The sequence below is a fragment of the Ambystoma mexicanum genome, chromosome 6q, assembly GCF_040938575.1.
Source record: "Ambystoma mexicanum isolate Mex_15411 chromosome 6q, UKY_AmexF1_1, whole genome shotgun sequence".
NCBI lineage: Eukaryota > Metazoa > Chordata > Amphibia > Caudata > Ambystomatidae > Ambystoma > Ambystoma mexicanum.
The window spans coordinates 486,791,123-486,816,948 of NC_090937.1; the positions used below are offsets into that span (position 1 = coordinate 486,791,123).

General features: G+C 49.6%; 1 protein-coding gene across 5 annotated transcripts in view; it reads left to right on the plus strand.

The window, feature by feature from the left end:
• CENPE (centromere protein E) overlaps window positions 1-25,826 on the plus strand; it is a 2,471,681-nt gene that overhangs the window by 1,278,273 nt on the left and 1,167,582 nt on the right. For all 5 annotated transcript variants that reach the window (XM_069630970.1, XM_069630968.1, XM_069630972.1 and 2 more), the window contains one exon: window positions 19,313-19,618. In XM_069630970.1, coding sequence (XP_069487071.1) covers window positions 19,313-19,618 — 306 coding nt within the window. The remainder of the gene's footprint in view (window positions 1-19,312; window positions 19,619-25,826) is intronic.

The following is a 25,826-nucleotide window of genomic DNA, read 5'->3' on the forward strand; positions in this document are numbered from 1 at the left end:
TTTCTGACCCTCAGGAGGTCTCCGCAGATGGGCATCATCCTCAAGGATGTGATCGGGGACATACTCCCTCCAGTTCTGCCGCTAGCACCCACGACCACTCCACCCATGATTACAGCACCTCCAGCTCCTATGCTGCCCATGCCAGTTCCCACAATGATGGCTCCCAAACCTCCAACAGTCTTGGCAGCCCCACAGCCGCCTTCCCCTGTCAGTACGTTGCAGCGCCCAACACTCCTCCAGCTGCACCTGACTAACAGGGCACTTTGGCAGACATGGATGAGGAGGAGAACCCCGACATACCTTCGCCTGCCAAGTCCTTCCCTGATCAGCTCACCGGATTGGCCGAATACTTCAGGCTTCCTCAGCCTGAGGTGGCACAACCAGAGGCAGGGGTCTTGGCGGAAGTCGTCACTCTATGCCCCACGGCTAGAACAGGGATTCCAATGCGAAAAGCCGTGGTGGCACTTGCCAAAAAGGGATGGCTTAAACCCCATTTGGCGAAGCCTACCAACATGCGCCTCAACGACAAGTTTAGCCAGATGGGGGGGGACCCCTCTCTTGCTGTCAGCACACCCTCAGCAACACTCCCCTGAGATCGCCGCAGCTTCGTTCTACTCCAAGCCACAATCGTCTTAAGGTACATCAGCCTCTGCACTCCTGGGTAAGGAAGAGAAGATCCTTGTAGCATACAGGAAGGAAATGCATTCCAATGCTTCCCTTCATCTTTGTCAGTCTAATGCAGACGCAATGTTCGCCGCTGTCAACCAGAGGCTCTGGTGGGAAATCAATGACTTCCTTCTGGAACTTCCAGTGCTGAGCAAGGCGCGCTTCAAGGCAGGGCTGGCTGAGGCCAGAATTGAAGCGCAAGACATAATGGAGTCTACACGCCACACTTCGGGCCATGCCATTTGCATTGCTATGGACATGAGAAGGACTGCCTTGCTACGGGCGACCAAGTTCAACCCAGACGTCCAGGAGCGCATACTGGACCTTTCCTTCCTTTGAGGGTGGCGACCTGTTAGATTCCACTACGGACCAGGAACTGGATAAGAAGAACAACAGTACACAGACTGCCAAATCCTTATCCATCCTCAGGGAAGCCACTCTTAAGGCATACAGCCAGACGCACCAGCGTTCAGACAAGGGTCAGTCCTTTGGTTGTTATCTGCAATTTAAGACGAACGACACCATTAGAGATTGAACAAGGAATTCACGTTAACTCAATGGATGGTATCCTGCTTTATTCAGGACTTCCCAATTTTTAGGACTGGATCCACAAGCTAGAACAGTTACACCTATCAATGCATGTAAATGACTTAAACTTAAGAAGATCAAGTGTTTTTATTAACATTATAGTCACAGTGACACCTCTCCTGATGAATGTTCCGTATCAACATTGAGAACAGAAACATGTTTAGTCTGTATGTCTAGTAAGAGTTCAACTAGAACCTGTTGTAAACACAAAATATTATTACCAACAACAGAAATATTAGAATTGACTCTGATGTTGTTTCATGAATAACTGAACTCATTTAGCACTCAGCCCCCAAGTGCAAAGGATTTTTTGTCACCTAAACTATTGTTGTAGAGTTGTATGATAGTTTTTTAGAACCTAGTTATGAAAAACACAGTGCGGTTAATATGTGATGGTTGTGTTTTTTAACATACATGTTTAATAAAAATGTAACGATTTGAAATATGCTGCCCCCAGGTCTAACTGTTGATAATATCCAACTGCACACTCTGTGGTGCAGGTAGACGCATGCCACATCTATCTGGCAGCCATCGGATCCTACCAGAACTCGGAGGAGGAGGTATTTTCATCCTCCAAACCGTTGGTTAAAAGGCATCTGGCAGGCCTTGCCAGGCTCTTCCCGCCTATCAAGAAGCCACACCCGGTGTGAGACCTCAACATGGTCTTGGACACCTTGCAGCATAAATCATTTGAGCCAATGGCGTCCGCGGACTTCAGGCTAGTCGCCATTAAGACAGCCCTCCTGGTGGAGGTGGTGCTTAGAACTCACCTCAAATTCTTACCTAAGGTAATCTCCTCGTTTCACCTGAATGAGGAGATTGTGCTACCTACTTTCTTCGCGGACCCAAAGGACGAGGCCCAGAGGGTACTGCACTGTCTAGATTTTAGGCACGCTCTAAAATTCTTACCTGGACAGAACCAAGAGCTTCCGCAAATCAGAGGCTCTCTTTGTCACCTTCGGTAGGTCAAAGCCAGGTTATCAGGCTTCAGAGGCCTCCATAGCAAGATGGATGGTTATGACCAACAAAATGGCTTACGAGGGGCAGCACAAGCCACTCCCCGCAAATATGCATGCCCACGCTATCAGAGCCAGGGGCACAGGGGTTGCTTTCCAGAAGCGCGTTCTGTGGCAGGTCATCAGCAAGGCAGCAACATGGGCTACGCCTTCTGCAAGCACTACTGCTTGGATGCCAGCTCCAGGTTGGACCCGTCATTTGGTCAGGTAGTATTAAGAAACTTGTTTTTTTAGGAGGGGCACCTCTCCACCCTGGGGCTATATTCATTTGTAATATCCCATACAGTATGGTTGTAATGCTCACCTGATTCCCACGGAGGCGCAGGTCTGGCTTCGAGTGCTGATGCTTCTTCTATGGTGAAGCGCAGGACTCTGAAGATGGACAGGAAGGGCCCTCTACTCTGGCTTCTCCGGCTCGCAGGAATATTCCCCTGTGCGTGAAAAGGGACTATTACCTACTGACTGAGTTATGCTCAAGCCTCCCACTCTCTTCCAACCCTCCACGATACCCTTCCACGATTCCCCGTGAAGTCTCACCTTAGGGTCAGGAAGGATGAGCTCTCCATCCTGCTTCTGATGCAGGGGCGCGTTGAAACCCAGTTACTTCACTGGATTGAGGATTGATGGGAGTTCAGGTAAGCTTGACTATTCAGGTAAGGCTCTGTAAAAGTTCTGTTGCAAGTTCAAAAGTCCAAGCTTAATAATAATGTTCATTGTCTTTTTGCAGCAAGCGCTAATGCTTATGTCTTTTTTCCCCTTAGGGGCCGGGGTTCGGAATGCCGGAGATATGGCGCCGACCCAAAGTGAAATGTGCAGTTCCAGTTCCAGTAAATGGCAGGTTAGTTCTGGATGAGCGCTCGGGAACTGTCTTTGCATACGCTCATTCAATGTCTGTCTTTTTTCCCCACAGGGGCCGGGGTCCGGAAAATGCCTGGAAGCGGCAAGACCCGAAATGAAATGGGAATGACCCAACAGGTAAGTCTTATTCCCTTCCTTCTCTCACCTCTTATTCTTGTCTTTTTCTCTAGGCTCTGGGAAGTGGCTGTGTATCCGGATGATCGCTGCTGAAGATGGAGGAACCATGGAAAGGTGAGTGAAATGCAGCGCTGCAGCGATCGTAACGAAATGCTTTTAAAAATAATGTCTTCCCTTTCAGGATCGTCGGTGATGTCTCCGTGGTGCAGATTTAGCTGGTAAGGTCTCTTGTCTCCCTTTGCAGGTGACCCAGGATGCTGACAGGCGTGGCTGAAGTCCAGATGCAGGAGCTGACACGGTGAGCGTCCAGCTGCGAGGAGCAGAACAACGCGAAGCGTGAGTTGCTGATCGGGTGTGGTTTAAATAGCTTTGGAAGAAGTCCCAAGTGTGTATCCTTCCTCCGATCAGGTATGTATCCTTCCCCGACCACACCCAGGTGGAAAGTAGTCCCACAGGTAAAGTAGTTCCATTCAGGCCTCAAGAGGGCCTGGATGTGGCAGCATGGTCTGCATCAGGTAAGTGCACATTAAAACACTTGAACACATGTCTAGCTTTATGAGCCTGGCGCCTAAGGCGCCAGGACAGGGGTCCAACATGAGCCTGGCGCCTAAGGCGCCAGCACTGCGTCCAAGGGGCCCCAGCTTGGGCCCGCTGGCACTCCCCTGGGGGAAATGATGCCTGCCTCTGGGGTTGCTGGGTCGGACCTGGCTCCTTGGAGGTAGGCATCATGACAATGGTATGTAGGAAAGGGGACGGGAAGTAGGAGTAATTATAAGTTACTGTAGTGACTAATGTACTCCTAGTCCATAGTCCCCTTTCCTCCATACGTCCCACCATCCTCCCCCTTAATAAAACTGGTGTCATTAGACAATGGTAATATTGTCGGTGCATCAAAGGGGACTGAGGAGTGGCGCCGGTGGGCGGAATCGGGGGAGCGCATGCACCCAGGGCCGCGCCCCTCTGCGCCTCCAAATATGGTGAAAAAGGTTCCATCTACTGTCCCTAGCGAGGGATGCCCGTACAGTATGGAGGAAAGGGGGCTGTGGATTAGGACTACATTAGTCACCATGGTGAGTAATTTATAATTTCTCCTCTAAACCAATCACTGTACTCAGGGTCACACTGCCCTCTACCTAAGCCCCGCCTCAGGCAGCCATCTTCAGAATTTTACTGCACGTTCAAGTGTTGGGAGTCCTTGTGTTTTGCTCGTAAAGTAGGTTTTTGCACTTTTTTTGTCAAATAGAGCCTGCGTTTTCTTTGCTCCTTCGGCTGACAAGCGGGGATCAGTTTGTCAGTGAATTTCAATGCCCCTCAGGGCAAGAATCGTTGAAGTTTCATCGAAGATTCCAGAAGGCCATTCGACCTACTCTGCACTCTGGACCATGTCGGAGGAGAATAGAGAGGGAAGCTCCCTTTTCAAGTTGTGCTCCAACTGCGGACTGCGGAATGTGTTTGTAGAGGACAAACACCTCCCAGTGCCTCTACTGTCTCCATCTGGAGCGAATCATGAAGTATCGTCACGGTAGGCTGGCGGCGTGGCTCAGTGCCAAGGCCTCTGCACCACACGGCAAGCAGGGGCATGCCTCACCCAGGACCGGCCAGTCAGAGGAGGGGGTTTTAAGACCTTTGAGGGCGCTACATCCGTGGGTACCCAAGACAAGGCCTAGCACCGCAAGTCGGTTTCCATCGGGCTGCCGCGCAAGTAGGTCCTGCGACGGGCAGGGCACGTTCATCTTCACCATTGGCCTCCATCTCTGCCATCTCTCCTCCTCGAAGAGGAAATCGGCTAACCCGGCGAAGCTGCGGGAAAAGCTTGAGAAGAAGGCCCAGGAAAAGGTGACAAACCTGCCCCAGAAGGCCCAGGCAACCCAGGTGATGTCGACGATCGAATTGGTGGCAGCCGCCCTCTCGAAGGCCAAAGGGTCTGACCCGGTCAAGGTAGCCTGGGCGGTGCCCCGGGTAGCCATGCCCCTGAGGCGGGAGGCCTCGGCCAAGCTGGTTGAGAGGGCACCAGAGAAGAGGATGCCAACCCTAAGCCCGAAACCGACCCCTCAGGATGCAAAAAGGGGGGGCCCTCAACCGAACTCCAGGGCACGGATATTTCTTCCTCGGCCGAGGAGGCCCAGTTGTCCTTTCACACAATCCAGGAGGATGTGGGGAACGATGACTGACGGCGGAAATGCAGGCAGTGCTGGGCCCAGTGGGCCTACTGCCCACTCCTCAGAGGGGATGTATCACTGGACATCCTCTCGACCCTACACACCCTGGTGCCAGAGATTCAGAAAAGGATGCCAACGACACCTCTGGCTCCAATCCTATAGTTGCCCCGGACCAGCCTCTGGGGAAAAGTGGAAGTGGCAACCTATGCCACGGCATAAACCTCCAACTGTGGAATGTGCTTTTGAAGTCCTGTGTGGCTGGCATCAGTTCACTTTTAAAACACTTTGTTTAAAATTGTCTTTTCTAAATAAACTTTACATTTTCAACAAATATACACACAGATCTCTTAATTCCAGTCTTTTTAAAACATAGAGATTGCATAGTAGCAACCTATATTGCTTTTGATGGCAATTCTCTTCTTTTCCACAATTTGATTTTAAGACACAAGTTTTAAACTGCCAGTATAAGTAAATGAGCTTTGACACAGGCAGGCGGCGGAACTGCGCCCATATCTGACATATTTTTCCAGGCAAGCACCTTTTTGAATGTGCATGTTTTTGTGATGAAATGTGCTTCTGACATTACGCTAATGGGGATTCCTTAAATAAGGTGATGGTTAACACCCAACAAGGATGTTGGATCTTTTCTGGTGTTTGGAAACCATTATTTTGCAATTTCAACAGCCAAGGAAAACGGATTTTAGAGCACTTCTGGGTTTTCCTGGCAATGCAGCACTGCCTTTTCCGGTAGTTCCATTTCACTCTGTGGGCTGCCCAATGACAGGTTTTGGCAGTGTGGTCTCCTGTTTTACCACTGACATAGGCAAAATAGATTAAGGCAGCCTATTACCCTGGTTTCCCTGCGCACTTCTCAAAGATTTTTAGCGCGCATAGGGCTTTTCGGCGGTCATGCTGTTGTTTTTGATGAAAGCAGCACACAGTGATGTTGCAGGGCAGAGCCTAGTGGGTCAGAACATCCCACACTGCGACGGTTTAAGCAAAACAAATCGCACATTTGAAAGTCTTCGATATTGTAATAAGAAGTGGATCTGAGCCTGAACGAGGGAGACCAAGTGTGAATATTGTGACAAAACGGGAGTCTCAGCCTGACGAGGGAGACCCACAAGGAACATTGAAAGTGAGAACTTGTGCACATGCAAATCCGGATAAGAAGGGAACTTTGAGACTTTTTGTTTGTTACGACAGACCCTCTACAGTAAGAGATTTTTATTGGAAAAGAGGCTTTGGCAGAAGGCCCTGATGTCTGTGCTTTGAACTGTATGCAAAGTTCCAATGTGCCGCCTTGCCCTATGATGAAAACGTGGGGAAGGGAAACCAACTGCTCAACTATCCTGACATATGCTTTCTTGAACACTTTTCTTTTTGCATACATTGTTATCCCACACTCTCTGTATTTAGAAGTAAGGCAATAGGTTTATTAGTATAGGCCCTTCTATTTTGACAGACACCACTAGGACTGCATTATTTTTATTATTTGATGGTCGTAGCTTGCTCTCATTTATAGATTTAGGAGTAGATGAGCGTTTAACTAACCCCTTTTTAAGTTCAATAAACACCCTTGAACTTTGATCACTTGTCTGTCTTCATTGTTCGTTACCATGCCTTACCTACAGCGATGGAAGGGTCATCCTCAAAACTAAGAGAGGAATACCATGTCTCATCCAATAGTGTTACGGGACCTCCACATAGGTTACTCCCCCAAACCCCATGTGATCCTCTCTCATATGGCCACCCCCAGGGTCAGGATCAGGTAGTGGCTTCTTCCCTTGGCCACACGGGAAGAAGCCGCCCCAGGGAAAGCAGTGATGACCCCCATTGGATTCATCTCACTATGGACACCTTCATGTCAAAGATGTACGACATATATAATGAGGAGGGCGACCAGGTCCCCCTTGGGCTGAAACCTATGGGTTCTAGGGAGGTGAGGGATTTCCAGTAAGAATTCTACTGGGAAGGTAAGGACATGCTGGGCCTGACAGGCCCTCATGGGGTCAGTGTCCTTAACACCTCCCTGGAGATGGGCATTTTGCAGTTCCCACCCCAGGAAAACCTCAAGCCGCCTTCCAGCGCTTGATGGCTAAGGTGGCCAGTACTCTAGGGCCATCTGCTCCGCCCTGGTCCAATACCAACTTTGCGATATTCTGGACGGTGCCCCCCAAAAAAGAGACGCTTCTGCCTTTCAATGTGACAGTGGAGGCCCCTGTATTGGAGGTTAGGGAGAAACCTGCCTCTGTTCCCGCAGTGGACGGGGATCTGCTGAGGAACCACTGTCTCACTGTCATCCCCGGCTTTTCTTTCCTCCCAGGCTCCGCCTGAAAGCTGGGTGGTTCAGGTCACGACAGCTAGTCTGAAGACTTGTACCTTCCTATCCCTTCTACCGGACAGGAAGAGTAAGAGGTTCGACACATGGGGCAATACAGTGTTTACTTTAGGCAGTCTTACACTGCGGGCCGTGAATGCCTCTTGCGCCATGGCAAAGTTGTCCTTCGGCTTTTAGACGGTGGTGGCCAATGCAGCAGAGTACGTCCCAGAGGGAGACATGAGGGCCTGTTTCCTGTCCTTAGTCTCCGACAGCAAGGAGTTGGCATGCCAGATACTGCAGTATGAACTGGACACAATGGCATGCGGGCATGTCCATGGCCACTAGCACAGTGATCGGGCACCACTCATGGCTAAGGACATCTGGTTTTGCAGCCGATGTCCAGGTCAGGCTGTTGGATGTGCCTTTCGAAGGCCAGAACCTTTTTGGAACCAAGGCTGACGATGCCCTCTAGAAGGTCCAATAGTCTATGGCGTCTAAGTGCTTGGGGCTAGCGGTACAGCAGCCTTCCGCACAGCCATGTCGTCTCGGTGCAGGGTTTATCGCTCTTTCCCATCTTTGCCCTGAGAGGCCATGGTCAGTCAGGGAAGGGCAAGTTCTTACGGAGAGGCATAGGATGGGATTCCCAGCACAGGGGAGAGGGGTGTGATTTAGCAGCCTCTGTCCTTGCCCACCCCAGGGCGCTAAACCCCAGTGAAGGGCTTCGCCCCACGTTACCGGGGGAGGGGCGGGGGTGGTTTTCCTTTTTCAGGTCCGAATCTTGGGCTTTACAGGTGATCAGACAGGGATATTTCCCCCATTCCTTCAGCGACCCCCAAACCGTGGTGCTTTGGCCATCTTTGTCTCCGGACCCCCCTCTGCCTGAAGGAAGTCTTTCAGCTTCTGTTGAAAAAGCACAACTGTGCCAGTTCTGAACTCAGAAGGAGGGAAGGGGTTGGTACCCCACCTATTTTATGGTGCTGAAGAAGAATTGAGGCTTGCACCTCATCATGGATCTGCAGCTGCTGAACTTGTTCCTATGCACGGGTGTGTTCAGGATGGTTGCTCTTACCCAGATTCTGCAAGTCCTCAGTTGGTTTCCCTGGACCTTTAGGATGCCTACTTAATGTGCCAGTTCAGTGGGAGCACCCAAGGTTTGTGGTGGATCAAACACCATTACCAGTTCAAGGTCCTACCGTTCAGTCTTTCCTCAGCCCTCAGTGCTTTCACCAACCTGCTCCCTGAACTTCAAGAGGTCTTGAGTATTGCCATCCAAGCCTCACCGGTTCATCAGAGCAAACTTGGACACTCACCTTGGCAGGGCTTACCCACCGGAGGACTGAGTGGCGATTATCTTTCGGATGGCAAAAGTCCTCCAATCTCAAAAACAGTACAGCCTCTGTTTTCTGGGCCTCATTGCCTCCTGCATCCAAGATGGAGCCGAGGCTGCCCATGAGATCACTTTAGTAGCTTCTCTGTTGCCAATGATTGCAGTTTCAGAGCCACACGTCAGACCTTTTACAGGTCTCGAATCAGGTGGATCAGGATCTCCCACAGTGGGCCAATGCATGACAACTTGCTGAAAGGCGCATTGTTTTGTCATCCTTGCCCCGGGGTGACGATGGTCACGGTAACTGGGGCGCTTACCTGACAGACCTAACGGTGAGCCGACTGTGGTCTCCCGCAGAGTCTCTGGAACACATTGACTTCCTGGAGAGGTGGGCGATCAGACTGGCCCTGGTCTTTTTCCTCTGCTCTGTGAAATGCAAGACTGTGGTAATTCTGGAGGACAATACGGCAGCCATGAATTACCTCAACTATGGGGCAATGTGACTGTGGTTCTTGGCTCTGGAAAACAGCTTGTCTGCCTGAGGGTGCAGGTAGTGAAAGATCGACACAGAGGTGGCATTTTTGATATATTAAATGCAAAGTAGGGTTGGGGAAAGGCCGCACTAGACCTAATGCTAAGAGGTGTTTCCCTGCCTCAACAAAAACCTCAAAGGGGTCCATCGGGATGTCAAAATAAAGATTATTCCACCGTCGTGTCAAAACCTTAACTCTAGCCCTTACAGTAACAACTCAATATAAAGTGTAAAGGTGTTGTGTTCTCAGTAGGTCTTTCATAGTTATTTTCCAAGTTTATAACAGCAAGTTCCAAATGGTGCAAAAACGATGTTCCACAGGGTTCAACGGAATGCCTCCCTTCTCTTGACTTCTCATAATGTTCACAAGTCCCAGGGGGAGGACTCACTTCCCCTGGTGTCTCTTCTTCTTTCTTGAAGAGCTTAGAGAATGTCTCCTTTCTCTTAGCTTTGCCACAATGTTCACATATCCTAGGGGCTTTCTCCATTCTTCAGGTTTCTCTTCCTTCGCACAGCTTGTTAGGCAGAATTATATGGCAGATCCTGCAGTTTGGGAGATCCAGCAGAGGAAGAGAGGCTCTCGTCGTGAAGGAAGGTTCGAGTTACTGCACTGCCCAGGGATTAAACCAGCCGCGGTGCTGCCAAACGAATAAAAGGTATGCTCCGGGTGGACGGGTGCCTGGCTATCCGGTCTCCTAGTGCTTGGCACTGGCGATTCGACCAAGGCAGGTCCTGGAAGGCGATTGGCAAACTGGTTGGCCCCACCAGCTCAAGGGAAGAAGACTCTTGCAGGTGAAGGTCTTCTCGAGTTGTTGGAGAAAAGTGGTGAGGATCTGCAGCAGGGCTTCACCAGTGGTTCAGTCGTTGCAGATGTCTTTGGCTTCTCTCCTCTTCGGCTTCTTAGTTCCAGTGGCAACGTCTTGTCCTCCAGTCCTCAGGACCCTGCTTTTATGCAGCAAGACCCCCGTTCATACAGCCTAGCTGTCACTCACACAGTGGGGTGGCTCTCCTGGCGGAAGAAGCCCCAAGCCTATCAGGGCAGAGTGCGACTTGGGTTGCATATGCAACCCTGTCCAGGGTGCCAATTCCCCCTCCCACACATCTTGTCTACCCCAGACTCAGTGGCGCCTAGAGGAGGGCTTCTGTGCAGAAGCCCGCCAAAAGAACGAACAAAGGATCCCCGACCTGGGTTAGGACTATAGAGAAAGACACGCGAAAGGAATTAAATCAAAGTTCTGGCAATAAAAACCTACCGGAGTAAAGTTACTTTAAAAATAAACTGGCAGTATGTTAGAGGCTGTCAGTAAAAGTGGTAGCCTCGAACAATGGGAAAATCCCATAGGGAAATATTTGCGGTCGAATATTTATGGTAATAAACACTGCCACCAACCAGAAACTTTTGAGAGAGGGACTGTTCGGTACCCCCTGTTAGGGAGAATTCTCTTATAAGGCTAATTTCCCAAACCTAGTGAGTCCCCCAGCAGCTTTGCCGGTTTTTTGGGGTTTGTTTTTTTCTCCTGCTAAGAATGAGACTCTTTTACTCCCACTCTTAGGCATGATTTGAGGTATGTCTTTGACTTGTTATGTGCTTATGGGCTATGGGGTTTCTTTTTACTCCATACGGTATCATCTGTTTTTCTGTATGTGTGGTACACAGCACCCTCAGTGCAGTACCACAGGGGTGTCACAGTGACCCCCAAACATAGACTCCATACCCTGGGACTGACTACTGTCCCCCAGGGCATGTAAAGTCACCATTGGCTTTACTAGTCCAAAATTGTGAACAGAACCAGTACAAACCATCATATTGTGGAAGTACTGGTAAGGGGTAATTTGATTGCCCCTGGGTCTGTTTTTGAGGGGGCACTATCCCGCCCCCCCCCCCCCCCCCTCGTCGAGTTTCTGGCTGGTGGCAGTGGTTACCACGCAAAATATTTACCGGAATATTCTCTATAGGATTTTCCCATTGATTTTTAACACACCACTTTTTGGTGCAATGTTAAAGATATCGCCGGTTTATTTATTTAATATTAAATCACCGGTTGGGTCTTTTTGCCAGAACTCTTTTCTAAAATGGCGTTTGTGTCCGTCTCTGTAACTCTGACCAAGGTCGAGCCCTTTGTCCCACTATTTTGGCGGGCTTCTCCACAGAAGCCCTCCAAATGGTGCCACTCTGTCTGGGTTCCACAGGAAGGGTGGAGGGAGGAATTGGTACCCTGGACTGCGTTGCCTTAGCAACCCAAGTCGCACTCTACTCTGATTGGCCCAGTGGTGAGCCGTCCGGCTCACCACTTAGCATGTGTGATTGACAGCTAGGCTGATGAATGGGGGTTTTTCTGCATAAAAGCAGGGCCTTTGGGACTGGAACTTCAGAAGTCGCCACAGGACCTAAGAATCCGAAGAGGGAAGAAGCGGAGCCATCTGCAACGACGACACCACCGGTGAAACCCTGCTTCAACTACCTCACCACTTTCCCGACGACAAGAGAAGATCTTCTACTGGACGAGTCTTCTCCCCCTGAGCTGGTCGGATCAACCAGTTCGCCCTTTTCGCCTTCCAAAGACGTGGTCGAATCGCCCGTGCCAAGCACCCCGGTGGCCGGATAGCCAAGCTCACCACTTTTGACCGTGAATAAAAGGACCGCACCTTTTAATCGGGAACTCCACGGCTGGTTTCATCCCTGTGCAGTGCAACGACTCCACGTTCCCTCCTCGACGAGTTCTTCTCTTCCCCTGGTCAGAACCACGAACTTCAACCACTGCCAGGAACAACTGCCCCCGCTGGAGCTTCCTTTCTCTTTAAGGTACTGTGTCCTGCCTGGCCTCCCTTTCTACAGATTGCTAAAGGTGACCCTTAAATCCTTGGCTTCTAAACTGGGTTGGTTCCAGGCCTTCTAACTATATCTTTTGAATCTCCCCAACCTCTTTTGAACACTCTGCAAAGATTTTCAGTGCACTTTAAACCGTGTGATCCTGGGCACATTTTGCTTTGCTCCATTTAAAGTGGGCCTAGCCTATGAACTTTGGCTCTACAGTATAACCTGCCTTTCTCCCCTTGCTCTGAACTCTTAAAAGTGTTGGGAACTGTTTTATTCTTATGCCCTGCCTTTTTCTCTCCCTTTAACTACATTATCAGAGTGCCATCTTGGTGAAGCGCTCACATCTGTTCTAACAAATAGTAGTGTTTTAACCCTGACTTGTCTGATAACTATTAAGGGAGGTGTTTATACTTTACCTGACTGTGTTGCTTTTGATTGAGAGTGCTAGTATATGCCATAAAGTGTGTTTTAAATAAATAATTATATACTTTTTATACAAAGCTCTGGTCAGTGTTTGTTTGCTCTACTGTGTTTTGGCCCTATTGTGTATACTGTACATACTGCCCTACTCTTCTTAAGAGGAGTCTGACTGCTCAGCCACAGCTACCAGGTAAATCTGGGTGGTGCACAGACTGCTACCAATTTGGTTTACTGCTTTCTCCTGTAGTCTTAATCTTTTTGCAGTGTTCCCCAAGGGAACTGCACAGGATTCTGCTTAACACCCCCTCGAAAATGAACACTAGGGAAAAACTATTAACCCTTCCCAGTACCTCCATAGTAAGATTGGTTGTACTAGTTTTGTTCATTAGATTTGACTAGTAAAGTCTATGGGGACTTTACATGCCCTGGGAAACAGTAGTCTGTCCCAGGGTATGGAGTCTGTTTGGGGGTCGCAACGACACCCCTGTGGTACGGCACGGAGGGTGCTGTGTACCACACCTGTAATAAGATGATTTCTATGAGGGTGAGAAAAACCCCATAGACCATAAGCACACAAGATAGCCTAAAACACACACCAGCAATCTGTCTAAGAGTGGGAAAAAAGGGTTTCACTCTTAGCAGGAGAAAAAAATAAACCGTTGAAATCCAGCAAAGCTGCTGGTGGACTCTATAGGTAAGGAAAATTAGCCCTAGAAGAGAATTCTCCCTAACAGTTACAAGCCTGTACTACACAGTTAAAGTGGTATCAGTAGTGGAGCAGCCAGACTTATCTCAAGAGTAAGTGAGCAGTATCAGATATGATTCAGGCAAACACTGACTCAAGGTTTTCAAGAAAAAAAGAACCTTTAATTCACTCTTCAGTTGTATAACATTACACTATTATAAGCAAGTTAAAAATCACACTCTTAATACACCACACCACTTCCCTTAAATTCCAGACAATTTAAGCTCACAAAATGAAGTGGCTGCAATTTAAAAGGGAGGGAAAGGCAAAGTTATTAGAAATTAAATCAAACCAACAGCAATTGAAGAAGAGGAAATACAGTGATGAAATCAGTTTGAAAAGCCTTAAATGGGTCCAAAGTCTTTTGCTCAAGATCACACAGTTCAGGTAGTTCACGGTAAAGTTCGTGGCACGGTTCTGGACGAGGTTGGTTGATAGAAAAGTTAGTTCAAAAAGAAGAGAAGGACAAGCCCTTGGATTGGAGAAAGATTTCAAACACTTTCCCCGCGGTTGAACAAAACGTGCAACCTGATTTGCACAGTACCTTAAAACGGAGAGGAAGCTGTAGCTGAGGCGGACGTTCCTGGTAATTCCTGCAGGCACATGGGTTCCTGAAGCGACTGTCGGACTGACAAGAAGTAGGAAGACTGGAGGGTCCTGCACTAACGAGGGAAGAAACCAGCAGCAGAGCAAAGCAACAAATAAAAGGTGCGCTCCTTAAAACCCAAGCAGGGTCTGACCTTCCTGGCTATCCGGCCCACTGTAGGTCTGTACAGCGAATTTGACCAGAGGGGTCCTGGCTTGCAGTTTGAGCGAACTGGTTGGTCCCACCCGCTCAAGGGAATACGTTTCCTGGAGGATCTTCTCTGTCTTTGGATTCTGAAGATTCGGACCTGCAGCAGGGCTTCACCGGGCAGTTCAGTCGTTATAGGGATCCTCTTCTGTCAGCTCCTCGTTGGTTCTTCCGTTCCAGTGGCGACTCTGCCTTTCCAGTCCCAGAGACCTGCTTTTTATGCAGTTTTCCCCCATTCATACAGCCTGGCTGTCAATCACACAGCAAGGTGGCTGTCCTGTCAAGGACAGTCCCCTTAGCCAATCAAACAGGAGTGCGACTTGGGTTACCAAGGGAACCCATGGCAGGGGTCCGAAGATCCCTCCCTCACATCCTGCCTACCCAGACTTTCAGGTGCCTTAAGGAGGGCTTCTGTGCAGAAACCTGTGAAAAGACGGCGAACAAAGGAATCATCCCCGTTTTGGCGCACAGAGAAAAACACGAGACAGACTTTAACAAACAGAAATGGCGAATAAACCCGGGCGGAGCCAAAATAAAATGTATTTGGTCAAGCGGGTTTATGTTCAAGGCTAATATAATAGCCCAAAACAATACCATGGTTATATAAGATAACCGCGGTAGAAAAGTTAGGGTAGTGACCACTGCCACCAGCCAAGTCTTAGTGTAAAGGGAGCGAAACAATGCTCCAAGAGGCACAGACAAAAAGGGATAAGAGTTAATCCTTTCCAATACTCCATGTAATATGGTGTGTACTGGGTCTGTGGTTTAAAGTGACTAAAATAAAGTTAATGGCAACTTTACCTTTTCTGAGGGACAGTAGTCAGCCCCAGAAAATTGAGTCAGTGGGAAGTCTCAAAGACAACCCTGTGTCACTTCACTGAAGGTGCTGTGTAACACACATGAAAAATATGAGCCCATGGAGTAGGTGAGGCTCCAGTGCTCAAAATCACACAAAGTGTAAACACACACAGCAAAACACTTGTAAGAGTGGAAAAAGGGCTCACACTCTTACCAGGTGAAAAAAAAATCCTAGGAATCCAGCAAAGCTGCTGAGGGACTCATTAGGTAAGGGCAGTTAGCCATTTATGAGAATTCACCCTAACACAGCTAACTGGGTTCACTCTTCTCCCCGGTATGTGATCAGGAGGATAAGTAATGATTGTCCTTCTAATGTGGGTGCAAGTCCCAGACTACCCTAGTTTCAACTGTTGTTTTTCTAGGTAGACTTGGTGTACTCTCCTGCCAAGTTCTACCTATTACACAGCTGACCTGGTTCCCCTTTCTCCCAGGTACTGGGACTGAAGATGTGCAACTGATGTATTTCTGTTATGGGTGCGAGTCCCAGACTTGCCTGTCCTCTGTACTACTTCTTCTAGATAGGCTTGGTTTACTCTCCTGCCAAGCACTACCATATATTATGATGGTTATCAGTTTCTTCAATATTACTTTGAGTCCCAGGCCATCATTTCGGGGTATTTGTTCCCCATCTCTACTTGCCACCACCTTCTCTAGTTCCCAGCATATTTCTGCCCCTCCACATACCTGTTTTCCTGCTTTGCAAGAGTGTCTGCCTTCTCCCAGTTTCCTCTGTCAGCCGCAGCACTCATGGTGCTTGGCGAGGCTTCATTTGGTATGCAGCGGCACCCCAACACCTACCGTCCTTCTGGAAGCCGTTGCGCTTCCTAAGCCTCAGGACCGCCTGTCTCCGGCGTCCGCCTGCCTGCCTTCTCTTCCTCTGTCTCAGGTCTGACTCTGGAGTGCTCTGCTTCTTCCTGGGCTTCCTGGCTTTCTTCCAGTCACGGCAGACACAGTGCCTTCCCTCGTGGCTCCTCCAGGGAGGACTGTCCTCTATAGGAAGTCCTTCCTTTTTTATTGCATAGCCAGCTGGATTGAATAGGCTGGTCTGCTTAATATGTTACCGCAGGCTGCACTTCCGCACTCTGCATCTTCTTTCTCAATGGTGTTATAACTGTTCTTCTTCGTCTCCGAACTGTTTAGGGGAGGACAAACTTCTACTTTGCTCACATACATAGAAATATGAGATATTCTTGGATTCAGCTGAGGGAATGAGGGTGAGGGAGCTGGGACAGGGATAGAAATATACTGTGTCTCTCCTAATGTGTTATCCCTCAACACATGAGTGTTTTCCCTCCCCTTGTGATTCTCCCGCGGTGCACCAACCCCAGGGGGATTATTCGACTATGGCTGCACCGCCCCTCCCCCATGGGAGAATGGGCGGCATCCAAGGATTGGTTTCAGTCTTAACAGTGGCTCCTCAGGCTGGACGAGAGAACATCAAGTGGTGCCTAGAGCAGACATACTTCGGCCTCCCACGAGTTGCAGCTCAGTGATGATGTACTGGAGGAGATGGAGCTCCTCAAGTGGACCTCTTCGCTTCCACTGTCAACAGGAAGTGTGAGTTGTTCTGCTCCAGGGAATTTATTCGTCGGGGAGCTCTGGGGGATGCACCTACAGTAGAGTGGACTTTCAGCGTCCTTTATGCTTTCCCGCCGATCAACGTCATTCCTCTTGTTCTCAGGAGGTTGTTCCTCTTCAGAACCACGACGATCCTGTTTGCTCCGTACTGGGCTAAGAGAACATGGTATCCGGAGTTGCTGGACATGTCCATCTGCCCTCTCAGACGCCTTCCAAGGAGAGTTGACTTGCTCTCCCAGTCAGAGGGGCAGGACCTCCACCCGAACCTCGGGAGCCTGTATCTTAATGCTTGGCTGCTGAGAAGCTGACTACAAGGAACATGACTTGTTGGATTATGTCCTCAATGTGCTCCTTTCAGCTCGGACGCCTGCTACAAAATCCATGTATGCCTGCTTGTGGCATACATTTTCAGTTTGGTGGCAGGAGAGGGACCTGGATCCTTTATCTTGTCCACTATCCCCTGTGTTGGACTGTCTGCTTTCTTTGGCCCAAGCAGACCTGCAGATTAGATTAGCACTATAAAGGGTTACCTCACCTCTATTTTGGTGTTCGAGGTCCCTGGAACAGGGCTCGTTTTTCACAATCCCCACTGTTATGCAGTTCTTTTGGGGTTTGTGTAACCAATTTCCTCCCCGCCAGTTTGTGGTTCCGGCGTGGGATTTGAATTTAGTTTTAATCTCTTATGGGTGCTCCATTTGAGCCCTTTCATTCCTGTTCAATTAGGTTAATCACCCTTAAGACGATTTTCCTAATGGCTTTAACTTCTGTGAGAAGGGGGAGTGAGCTACAGGCATTGTCCGTTTTATCTCCCTATTTATTTTTCTTTCAAAGAGGTGACAACCTTGAGTGAGACCCTCCTTTCTGCCGATGGTCGTCTAGGATTTCCATCTCTCAGAAGATCCATATTTTTCCTCTACCTCACCTATCTAAGGCAGAATAATGATTCTTTTTGCTGGACCCGGTACGGGCCCTTAAGTTCCACACATCTCATCCTAGAGAGGCTTGGCAGGATGACCAGCTTTTTGTTGGTTACACTGGCACTCATGCTCGCAGGGCTGTGACCAAACAAACCCTGTCAAGATGGATCATTCTCTGCATCTCAGAATGCTACGATCTGGCTGGTAACGACTTGCCTGAGGATCTCGGAGCTCTTACATCCAAAGGAGTGTATGCCACCTCTGCCCGGCAAAGGGGAGTACCCTTCCTGGCTATTTAACAGGCAGCAACATGGGTGCCTTTGCACACATTTGATGAGCATTACTGCTTGTATTCCCTTGCGGGCCAGGATGCCTGTTTTCTAGGGCAGTCCTCCTGAGTTTTCTGGTTTAGGCGGTGGTCTTGCTTCCTCCCTCCTCCAGATTTACCTACTGCTTTGGGAGTCTACCATAGATGAGAAATCCATGAGAGGAAAGAATCTATTTAAAGAACAAATTACATCCCTCTCTGCAATGTTCTCTCTGATGGATCCCCCCCCCCCCAAGTATTCTTCATCGCCCACCCTACCTGCCCCTCTTTTCAGGAAGATAGCACACCCTTGGTTCTACTGTCCCTCAGCTTCAGAGTCTTCGGGATAAGGGTGCAATTGAGATTACGAGGCTCCCCGCCACTATGTACTGCCCCCCGAAGACATGTCTGGCGCGGGGCACGAAGAGGCATTAGTTGGAGCCTGGCTCTCTCTCTAAAAAACAACACCCCCCACCCTCTTGCGGTGGAAAGGTTTCCGGAGAACAGCTGCACTGGGATAGGAATATCATAGATTTTTACATTTTTTTGTATTTTTATTTTATTTATTTTTTAGATGAGGAATCAGTGTGTGAGGAACATCCATCAGAAAGAACATTACAGAGAGTTGTGCAATTTGTGGTTCTTCATAAAAAGTTTGGAGTTTTTAGAAGTGTTATTATTCCTTGCCATGAATATGCTGCCATTTATTTTGCCTAATTTAACACATTATATTAATAGTATTTATTGCGGCGATCAGTTTTAGCCTTACATCGTTTTAGTCTGAGCCTTTTTATACGTTAAGTTATACGTTTTCCATGGTTCAAGTATAAAGTAACCCTTGTACTCTTATTTGCGACTTTTCCCGTAACGATCATAGGAATTTATATGTATATTTCAGAAATCTTGTAACCCTATTATTTGAACAATAAACTAAACTAAATCCCTGCTGGGCTGCTAAATTCTGCTTTAGCAACCTTTCCTGGGTTCTATTTCCAATGAGGGTAAAGAGTATAGAACAAAGACTTGCAACTTCTGTTTACTTTTCATTTTTTTTTCTTTAATCCCTGGAGCTGTTCACCCAACAATCAGCTTTTCATCTGTGTTTACTGAAAAAGTAATTGCAGCGCAGTCTAACATCTGCTTGTAAATGTAACTCACACTCCTTATAGCCAAGCATCATATCACACTATCATTTTACTACCACAGCATTGCTAGAAAAAATAAAATGTTTTTAAATTGTGTTCATACAGATGCACACAGAAATGAAAATCTTTGTATTATTGTTTACAGTTGTTGATTTTAATGGAAGATCTGCAGCAGAAGACGAGTGAGAATGAACATATTCTGAAAGAAAGGGAGGAACTGGAGCAAAGATTGTCTTCTGAGATGAGACAACTTAAAGAGAGATTAAATGCCTGCGAGTCTTCATTGGAGACAGTAAAAAAAGAAAAATGTGCAGCAACGCAAAAACTCCAGGAAGTACAAGTGGATGTTGAAGATTTGATTCGAGGGAAAACTGAGCTTGAACAGATAATGGACACACTTAAAGCAGAAAGCGACAGTCTGAAGGAGGATGCTCAGAAGAAATGTGAACTGGTCAGTGAAAGGTTTATAGGAATCAATTGGTTTGGAATTTACCTTCTGCGAAAACATGCTTGTTTTAATTTTTGGGGGGGGGGGTTGGTGATTTTCATACTCGAACGCCCCGTCCCCTTTCCTTCATCCTTGTGGGCGTCCCCCAACATGGGGACGATACCGGAACCTTGGGCAGCAAAATAGAGCTTCCCCTTTAAATTTAGCATAGTGCGCGGGGCGCGACCTCAGACGTACGAACGTCCTGCACTCTGGCGCCTCACCTCGGTCCCTTTTTCCACATGAAGGTGACGGACCTGTCAGCAGCACAGAGGCTTTTTTTTAAGCTTTCCGCTAGCTCCCCTCTTGTTTTTCAATAATTTGTCCACTTCCCTTTGGTGCCTCAACTCCCCCGGCGGATGTCGGCCTCAGAAGGATTCAGGAGATACGTTTCTTGCGACTGATCGTTCCCGGCCTCGGACCCTCATGTACTCTGTCTTGAGTGTTTTTGGGGCCCGACTACCGCTGGGATTCGTGTGCGGCCTGCAGCGCTCTGTCACAGGGCATTGAACAATTGTTTGTCACGGTGGAGGGCGACCTTCCACATTTCTCCTCCTCCCACCTTAAGGAATTTGTCTGAGGGGCCTCTTGTCAAGACATTGTAGGGGCTCTGTTCAGCACAGCCCCACGACGCAGAGACTCATTCCCCGGTGTTCTCATGGATCGGGGTTTCTCGCATTCTGGTTCCAGCAGGCCCGATGCCTCTAAGGCAACCGGCTCGCAAGCCGAGGGGCCCGGGGTCCCTACCAGGTTGTCCTGCGAAAGACGATCAGGGTTGTTTGCTTCTTCTACCCCAGGGGGTAAGGGATCGTCGAGTGCTACCTTCAAGAGTCGCTACTCGGCTAAATCCAGCGCAGCTGCCGGCACGGGTGCCGTGGCCTCCCAGCCCACCAGAGCTTGCTCTGAGGCAGTCATCCAGGGTGGTTTGACTACCGGGCGTCCGGATGAAGGCTCAGCGGCTACCAGAGGGACCTCTGAGGTTGACGCCTCCCTTTCAGGTGCGAGACCCAAGCTGTATCATCCCATGTCTGGGCATCTCCTAGCTCGGGGTCTTTGTACCCTCCCGCCTAGGCCGTGGCGCAAGGCTTCAAAATGGCGGAGTGGCACGTGGTGATGCCTGTCAGGCATGCAGCCATTTTGGATCCGGCTCAGGCGCTGCCAGTCCTCTCGCCCATCGAGTGGGCCTTGCAGGATGATTCCAGCCCCCTTCCTTCGGGAAGTGGCAGCGGGTCCTATGGGGCAAGGGTACATCTATCTGTCACAGCCCCACAGCTGTACGCACCCGCGCCTCAGCGATTCGACCAAGGGCCCATCGCCTCAGAGGGCAGGGCCCCGAGGTACTTGATGGAAAATGAGGATCGCTTTTTTGAAGGTTTCCTATTTCTCATGTGTTCTCCTCAGATGAAGGGGCTTCTGAAGGATACTGTGAAGATCTTGGATGGCTGCGCCGCCCAGGCTGCCTCATCTGGGTTTTCGTCCTGTCCCTCCCAGTACCGGTCCCTCCTCCGGTGCAGGCCCTATCGGCCGTACCGACTCCTCCACCACCTCCTGTATCACCAATGCCTCCCACTCAGCAGCCGTTGGACTGGTCTGCGGCTCTGGACATGGAGGTGGGGGTGCCTCTCTCGGGAACTGTGTCCCAGGGCCTGGACTCCCCTTGGCCTGCAAAGGGGGGGCGATGATGCAGACGCTCAGGAAGACAAGCCGTCAGCATCCGTCAAGGCCTTTCATGACCGCCTCCAGGGTCTAACAGAGTTCCTGGGGGGTTCCTCTTCCTGAAGAAGCCCCCAGGTGTCGATCGGGAGTGCTTAAGAGGTCTTGGGGAAGCGCACAACGATCCGGTCTGGCTTCCCACTCCAGAGGGACGTGCGGCAGGTGGCACAGAAGTTTGGGAGAAGCCCTCGGGCAACCCCCAGATGAACAAGAAGCTGGACAGCAGGTTCAGGCTGACGGATGGGGAGCAATCCTCCTTGCTTCCCACCCTCGGCCCCATTCCTCAGTGATGGCTGATGCCTCTTTATATTCTAAACCATTGTCTTTGTTGTCTCTCTCCACAGGAGCCACCTCCACATGCCTCTCAAAGGAGGACAAAGTCCTTGAATTCCTGGGGAAGCGCTACTACTCCATCTCAGGATTACATCTGCGGCAGGCCAACACGGATGCCCTCTTCGCTGCGCCTAGCCAGAAACTGTGGCAGGAGCTCATGGAATTGTCGCCCGATCTCCCATCGGACAAGGAGGCATCCTTCATGGCTGGGCTGGCAGATGCCCGGGCCATTGTGCAGGACCTCATGGAGCCTTTGGTCCCCACATCGACACAGCCAGCAGAGGGCTGTGTTTTGGGGTCGAGATGAGGACGACGGCCTGGATGTACGCCACTAAGTTTTCATCTGACGTGCGGGAGCGGATTATTGACCAGCCCTTCAAGCGCGTGGACCTTTTACATTCATTCAGATGACGAAATAATGAAGAAAGCATCCACTCAAACTGCCAAGTAATTGGCCATCCTGACAAAGTCCGGTCAGAAGTCCTTTCCTCAATCCCAGGGTAGGACCAAGTTCAAGCACTGAACCTCCTCTGGTTTCAAGGGTTTCCAGGACCGCGGTGCGCAAGTCCCTGACAGGTCGCCCAGTGACAGCCGAAGGAAGCAACAGAGGATGTTGCACTGGTTTTTCCGCTCCCCCTCCTCTGCCCCCTCCTTGTAACGCTCACCTGGTTCCCACAGAGGCGCGGCGTCGAAGGCGCAGAACTCTGAAGATGGACAGGAAGGGCCCCTCTATTCTGGCTTCCCTGGCTCGTTGGATACCCTCCTGTGCGTGAAAAGGGAGTATTACCAACTGTGGAACAATGCTCAAGCCTCCCACTCCCTTCCAACCCTCCACGATACCTCCTCCACGATTCCCCGTGAAGCCTCACCTTAGGGTTTGGAAGGATGAGCTCTCCATCCTGCTTCTGATGCAGGGGCGCGTTGAAACCCAGTTACTTCACTGGATTGAGGATTGATGGGAGTTCAGGTAAGCTTGACTGTTCAGGTAAGGCGCTGTAAAAGTTCTGTTCAAAAGTTCAAGCTTAATAATAATGTTCGTTGTCTAATTGCAGCAAGCGCTAATGCTTATGTCTTTTTCCCCTTAGGGGCCGGGGTTCGGAGTGCCGGAGATATGGCGCCGACCCGAAGTGAAACAGTTCTGGATGAGCGCTCAGGTAATGTCTTTGCATTCGCTCATTCAATGTCTTTGTCTTTTTTCCCCATAGGGGCCGGGGTCCGGAGATGCCAGGAAGCGGCAGGACCCGAAATGCAGTGGGAATAATCCAACAGGTAAGACTTAAAAGGAAACTGAGCTTTCCTTATTCCTTTTCTCCCTCTCACCTTTGTTCTTGTCTTTTTTCCTCTAGGCGCCGGGGCGTAGCTGAATCCGGAAGATCGCTGCTGAAGATGGAAGCTCCTTGCAAAGGTGAGTAAAATGCAGCGCTGCAGCGATCGAAACGAAATGCCTTTAAAATGATGTCTTCCTTTTCAGGGCCGTTGGAGAAATGACTCTGGGATGCAGATTTAGCAGGTAAGGGCTTTTCTTCTCCTATTCTCTTCCTTTCTCCCCTTGCAGGTGTTCCAGGGTGCTGGCAGGCGTGGCTGAAGTCAGGATGCAGGAGCTGACACGGTGAGCGTCCAGCTGCTAGGTGCAGAACAACGCGAAGCATGTGTGGCTGTTCGGGTGGGGTTTAAATAGCCTTGGAAGAAGTTCCTGGTATGTATCCTTCCACCAATCAGGTATGTATCCTTCCCCCGACCACACCCGGGTGGTGAAGTAGTCCTACAGGTTAAGTAGTCCCATTCAGGCCTCAAGAGGGCCTGGATGAAGCAGCAAGGTCTGCATCAGGTAAGTGTGCACCCAAGCACTTAAACACATATCCTCTTCTATGAGCCTGGCGCCTAAGGCGCCAGGACTGGGGTCCGCTATGAGCCTGGCGCCTAAGGCGCCAGGACTGGGGTCCGCTATGAGCCTGGCGCCTAAGGCGCCAGGACTGAGTCCAAAGGGCCCCGACTTGGGCCCGCTGAGACTTCCCTGGGGAAAATGATGTCTGCCTCTGGGGTTGCTGGGCCCGGCCTGGCTCCTTGGAGGTAGGCATCATGACACTCCTCTGACACCAAGAGGCAGTAACCTCAGGGTTGGCAAAGACAGCTCTCCTGTGGGGTGTGGGGGAGGTTTGGCATTGTTTCAGGACACCTGGAAGAGTCTTTTCAGCAACAAGTTCCTATCCGTAGTCTCCACAGGCTTCAGTCTTCCTCTTCCTCTACCATCATCTCCTCCTCTTTGTCAGATTGGGTCCCGGCCTCTTTTATGGGAGAATACTCTCACTCTTGAAGATACAGGTGATGGAACCGGTTCCTCTTGTAGACAGGTTACTATTCCAGGATTTTTGCGGTACCCAAGAGCAACCAGGCTGGCCTCAGGGTAGTCCTGGACCTGTCTTTTCTAAATGTTTTCTAAATCTGTCTTTAAGGCTGAAACGCATCAAGATGATTACTCCTGCACACATAGCTGAGTGTCTATGTGCGGTGGACTGGATGTGTTCCCTGGACCTCAAGGATGTATACCTGCATGTTCCCATATATAAACCGCATCAGTAGTTTCACGATTATCACGTACCATTTTCAGTGCAAGGTGCTGCACTTTGGCATCAATTCGGCCCCTCGTGTCTTCACAAAGTTGATGAACGCAGTGACCGGCCTCCTCTGCTTGGAGGGCGATGATCTATACCCTTACCTCGATGACTGACTGGTGAGGGCAGGTGTTAGGGAGAATTCTCATTCAATGGCTAATTTCCCTTACCTAGTGAGTCGCCCAGCAGCTTTGCTGGACCTCTGGAGTTTATTTTTCCACTTGGTAAGAGTGTACCCCTTTCTTTCCACTCTTACCTGTGCTTTACCATGTGTATTTCATCTGTTTTTGTGATTGTGGACTCTGGAGTACACCACTTCGGTAGCCCCCTTCTTTTGTGTGTTACACAGCACCTTCAGTGCAGTGACACAAGGTTGTCTTTTAGACTTCCCACCGACTCCATTTCTGAGGCCGACTACTGTCCCCCAGAAAAGGGTAAAGTTGCCATTAACTTTACTTAGTCATTTAACCACAGATCCAGTACACCCCATCTTACATGGAGTACTGGAAAGGATTAATCCTTAGCCCTTTTTATCTGTACCTCCTAGAGCATTGTTTCGCTCTTTTAACATTTAGACTTGGCCGGTGGCAGTGGTATCTACCCTGACTTTTCTACCGCGATTATACTATATAAATGTGGTATAGTTTTAGGCTATTATATTAGCCTCGAACTTAAACCCGCTTGACCAAATGCTTTTTCTTTTGGCTTCGGTTGGGTTTATTCGCCATTTCTTTTTGTTAAAGTCCTTCTTGTGTTTTACTTTGCGCGGCAAACCAGGTTTGCCTTCTATGTTCACTGTCTTTTGGCAGGCTTCTGCCCAGAAGCCCTCCTTTAGGCGCCTGGGTGTCTAGGTGGGCTGAATGTGAGGGAAGGGTGTAGTTACCCCCTGCACAGGGTATCCTAGGAAACCCAAGTTGCACTTTGCCATGATTGGCTGAGGTGGTTGTCCAGGCCGGACAACCCCCCTGCTGTGTGATTGACAGCCAGGCTGTGTGAATGGGGGATTTTCGCATAAAAGGCAGGTCTCTTGGTCTGGAAGTCAGAGAGTCGCCTCTGGAACTACAAGGAACTGAAGAGAAGCGGAGGAGAGGTCAACTGCTGCAACTATCCCGTCCCGGTGAAGCCCTGCTGCAGTCCTGAGCTATCTACCCTTCAACGACCAGAGAAGATCCAGTCCGGAGTCTTCTTCCCTTGAGCTTGGAGGGGATATCCAGATCATCTTCTACAGCCAGAGGATCCTCTTCGTGGTCGAAATCGCTGCACACTGCTGTAGTGGTCTGTATAGCCATCTGAAGAGCCTCTCCTGTTTTTTAAGGAGCGCACCTTTTATTCACTGTTGCTGCTGCCGGATTCAGCCCTGTGTGGTGCAGACCCCTCAAGACGTCCTCCTTCGGATCGAAGCTCCAGGAACCGAGGGTCTGCAGGAAACTACCAGGAACAACTGCCGTGGCACCAGCTTCTTCATTGAATAAGGTACTGTATTCTGCTTGAGGAATTCGGGTGAATCCCTTGTT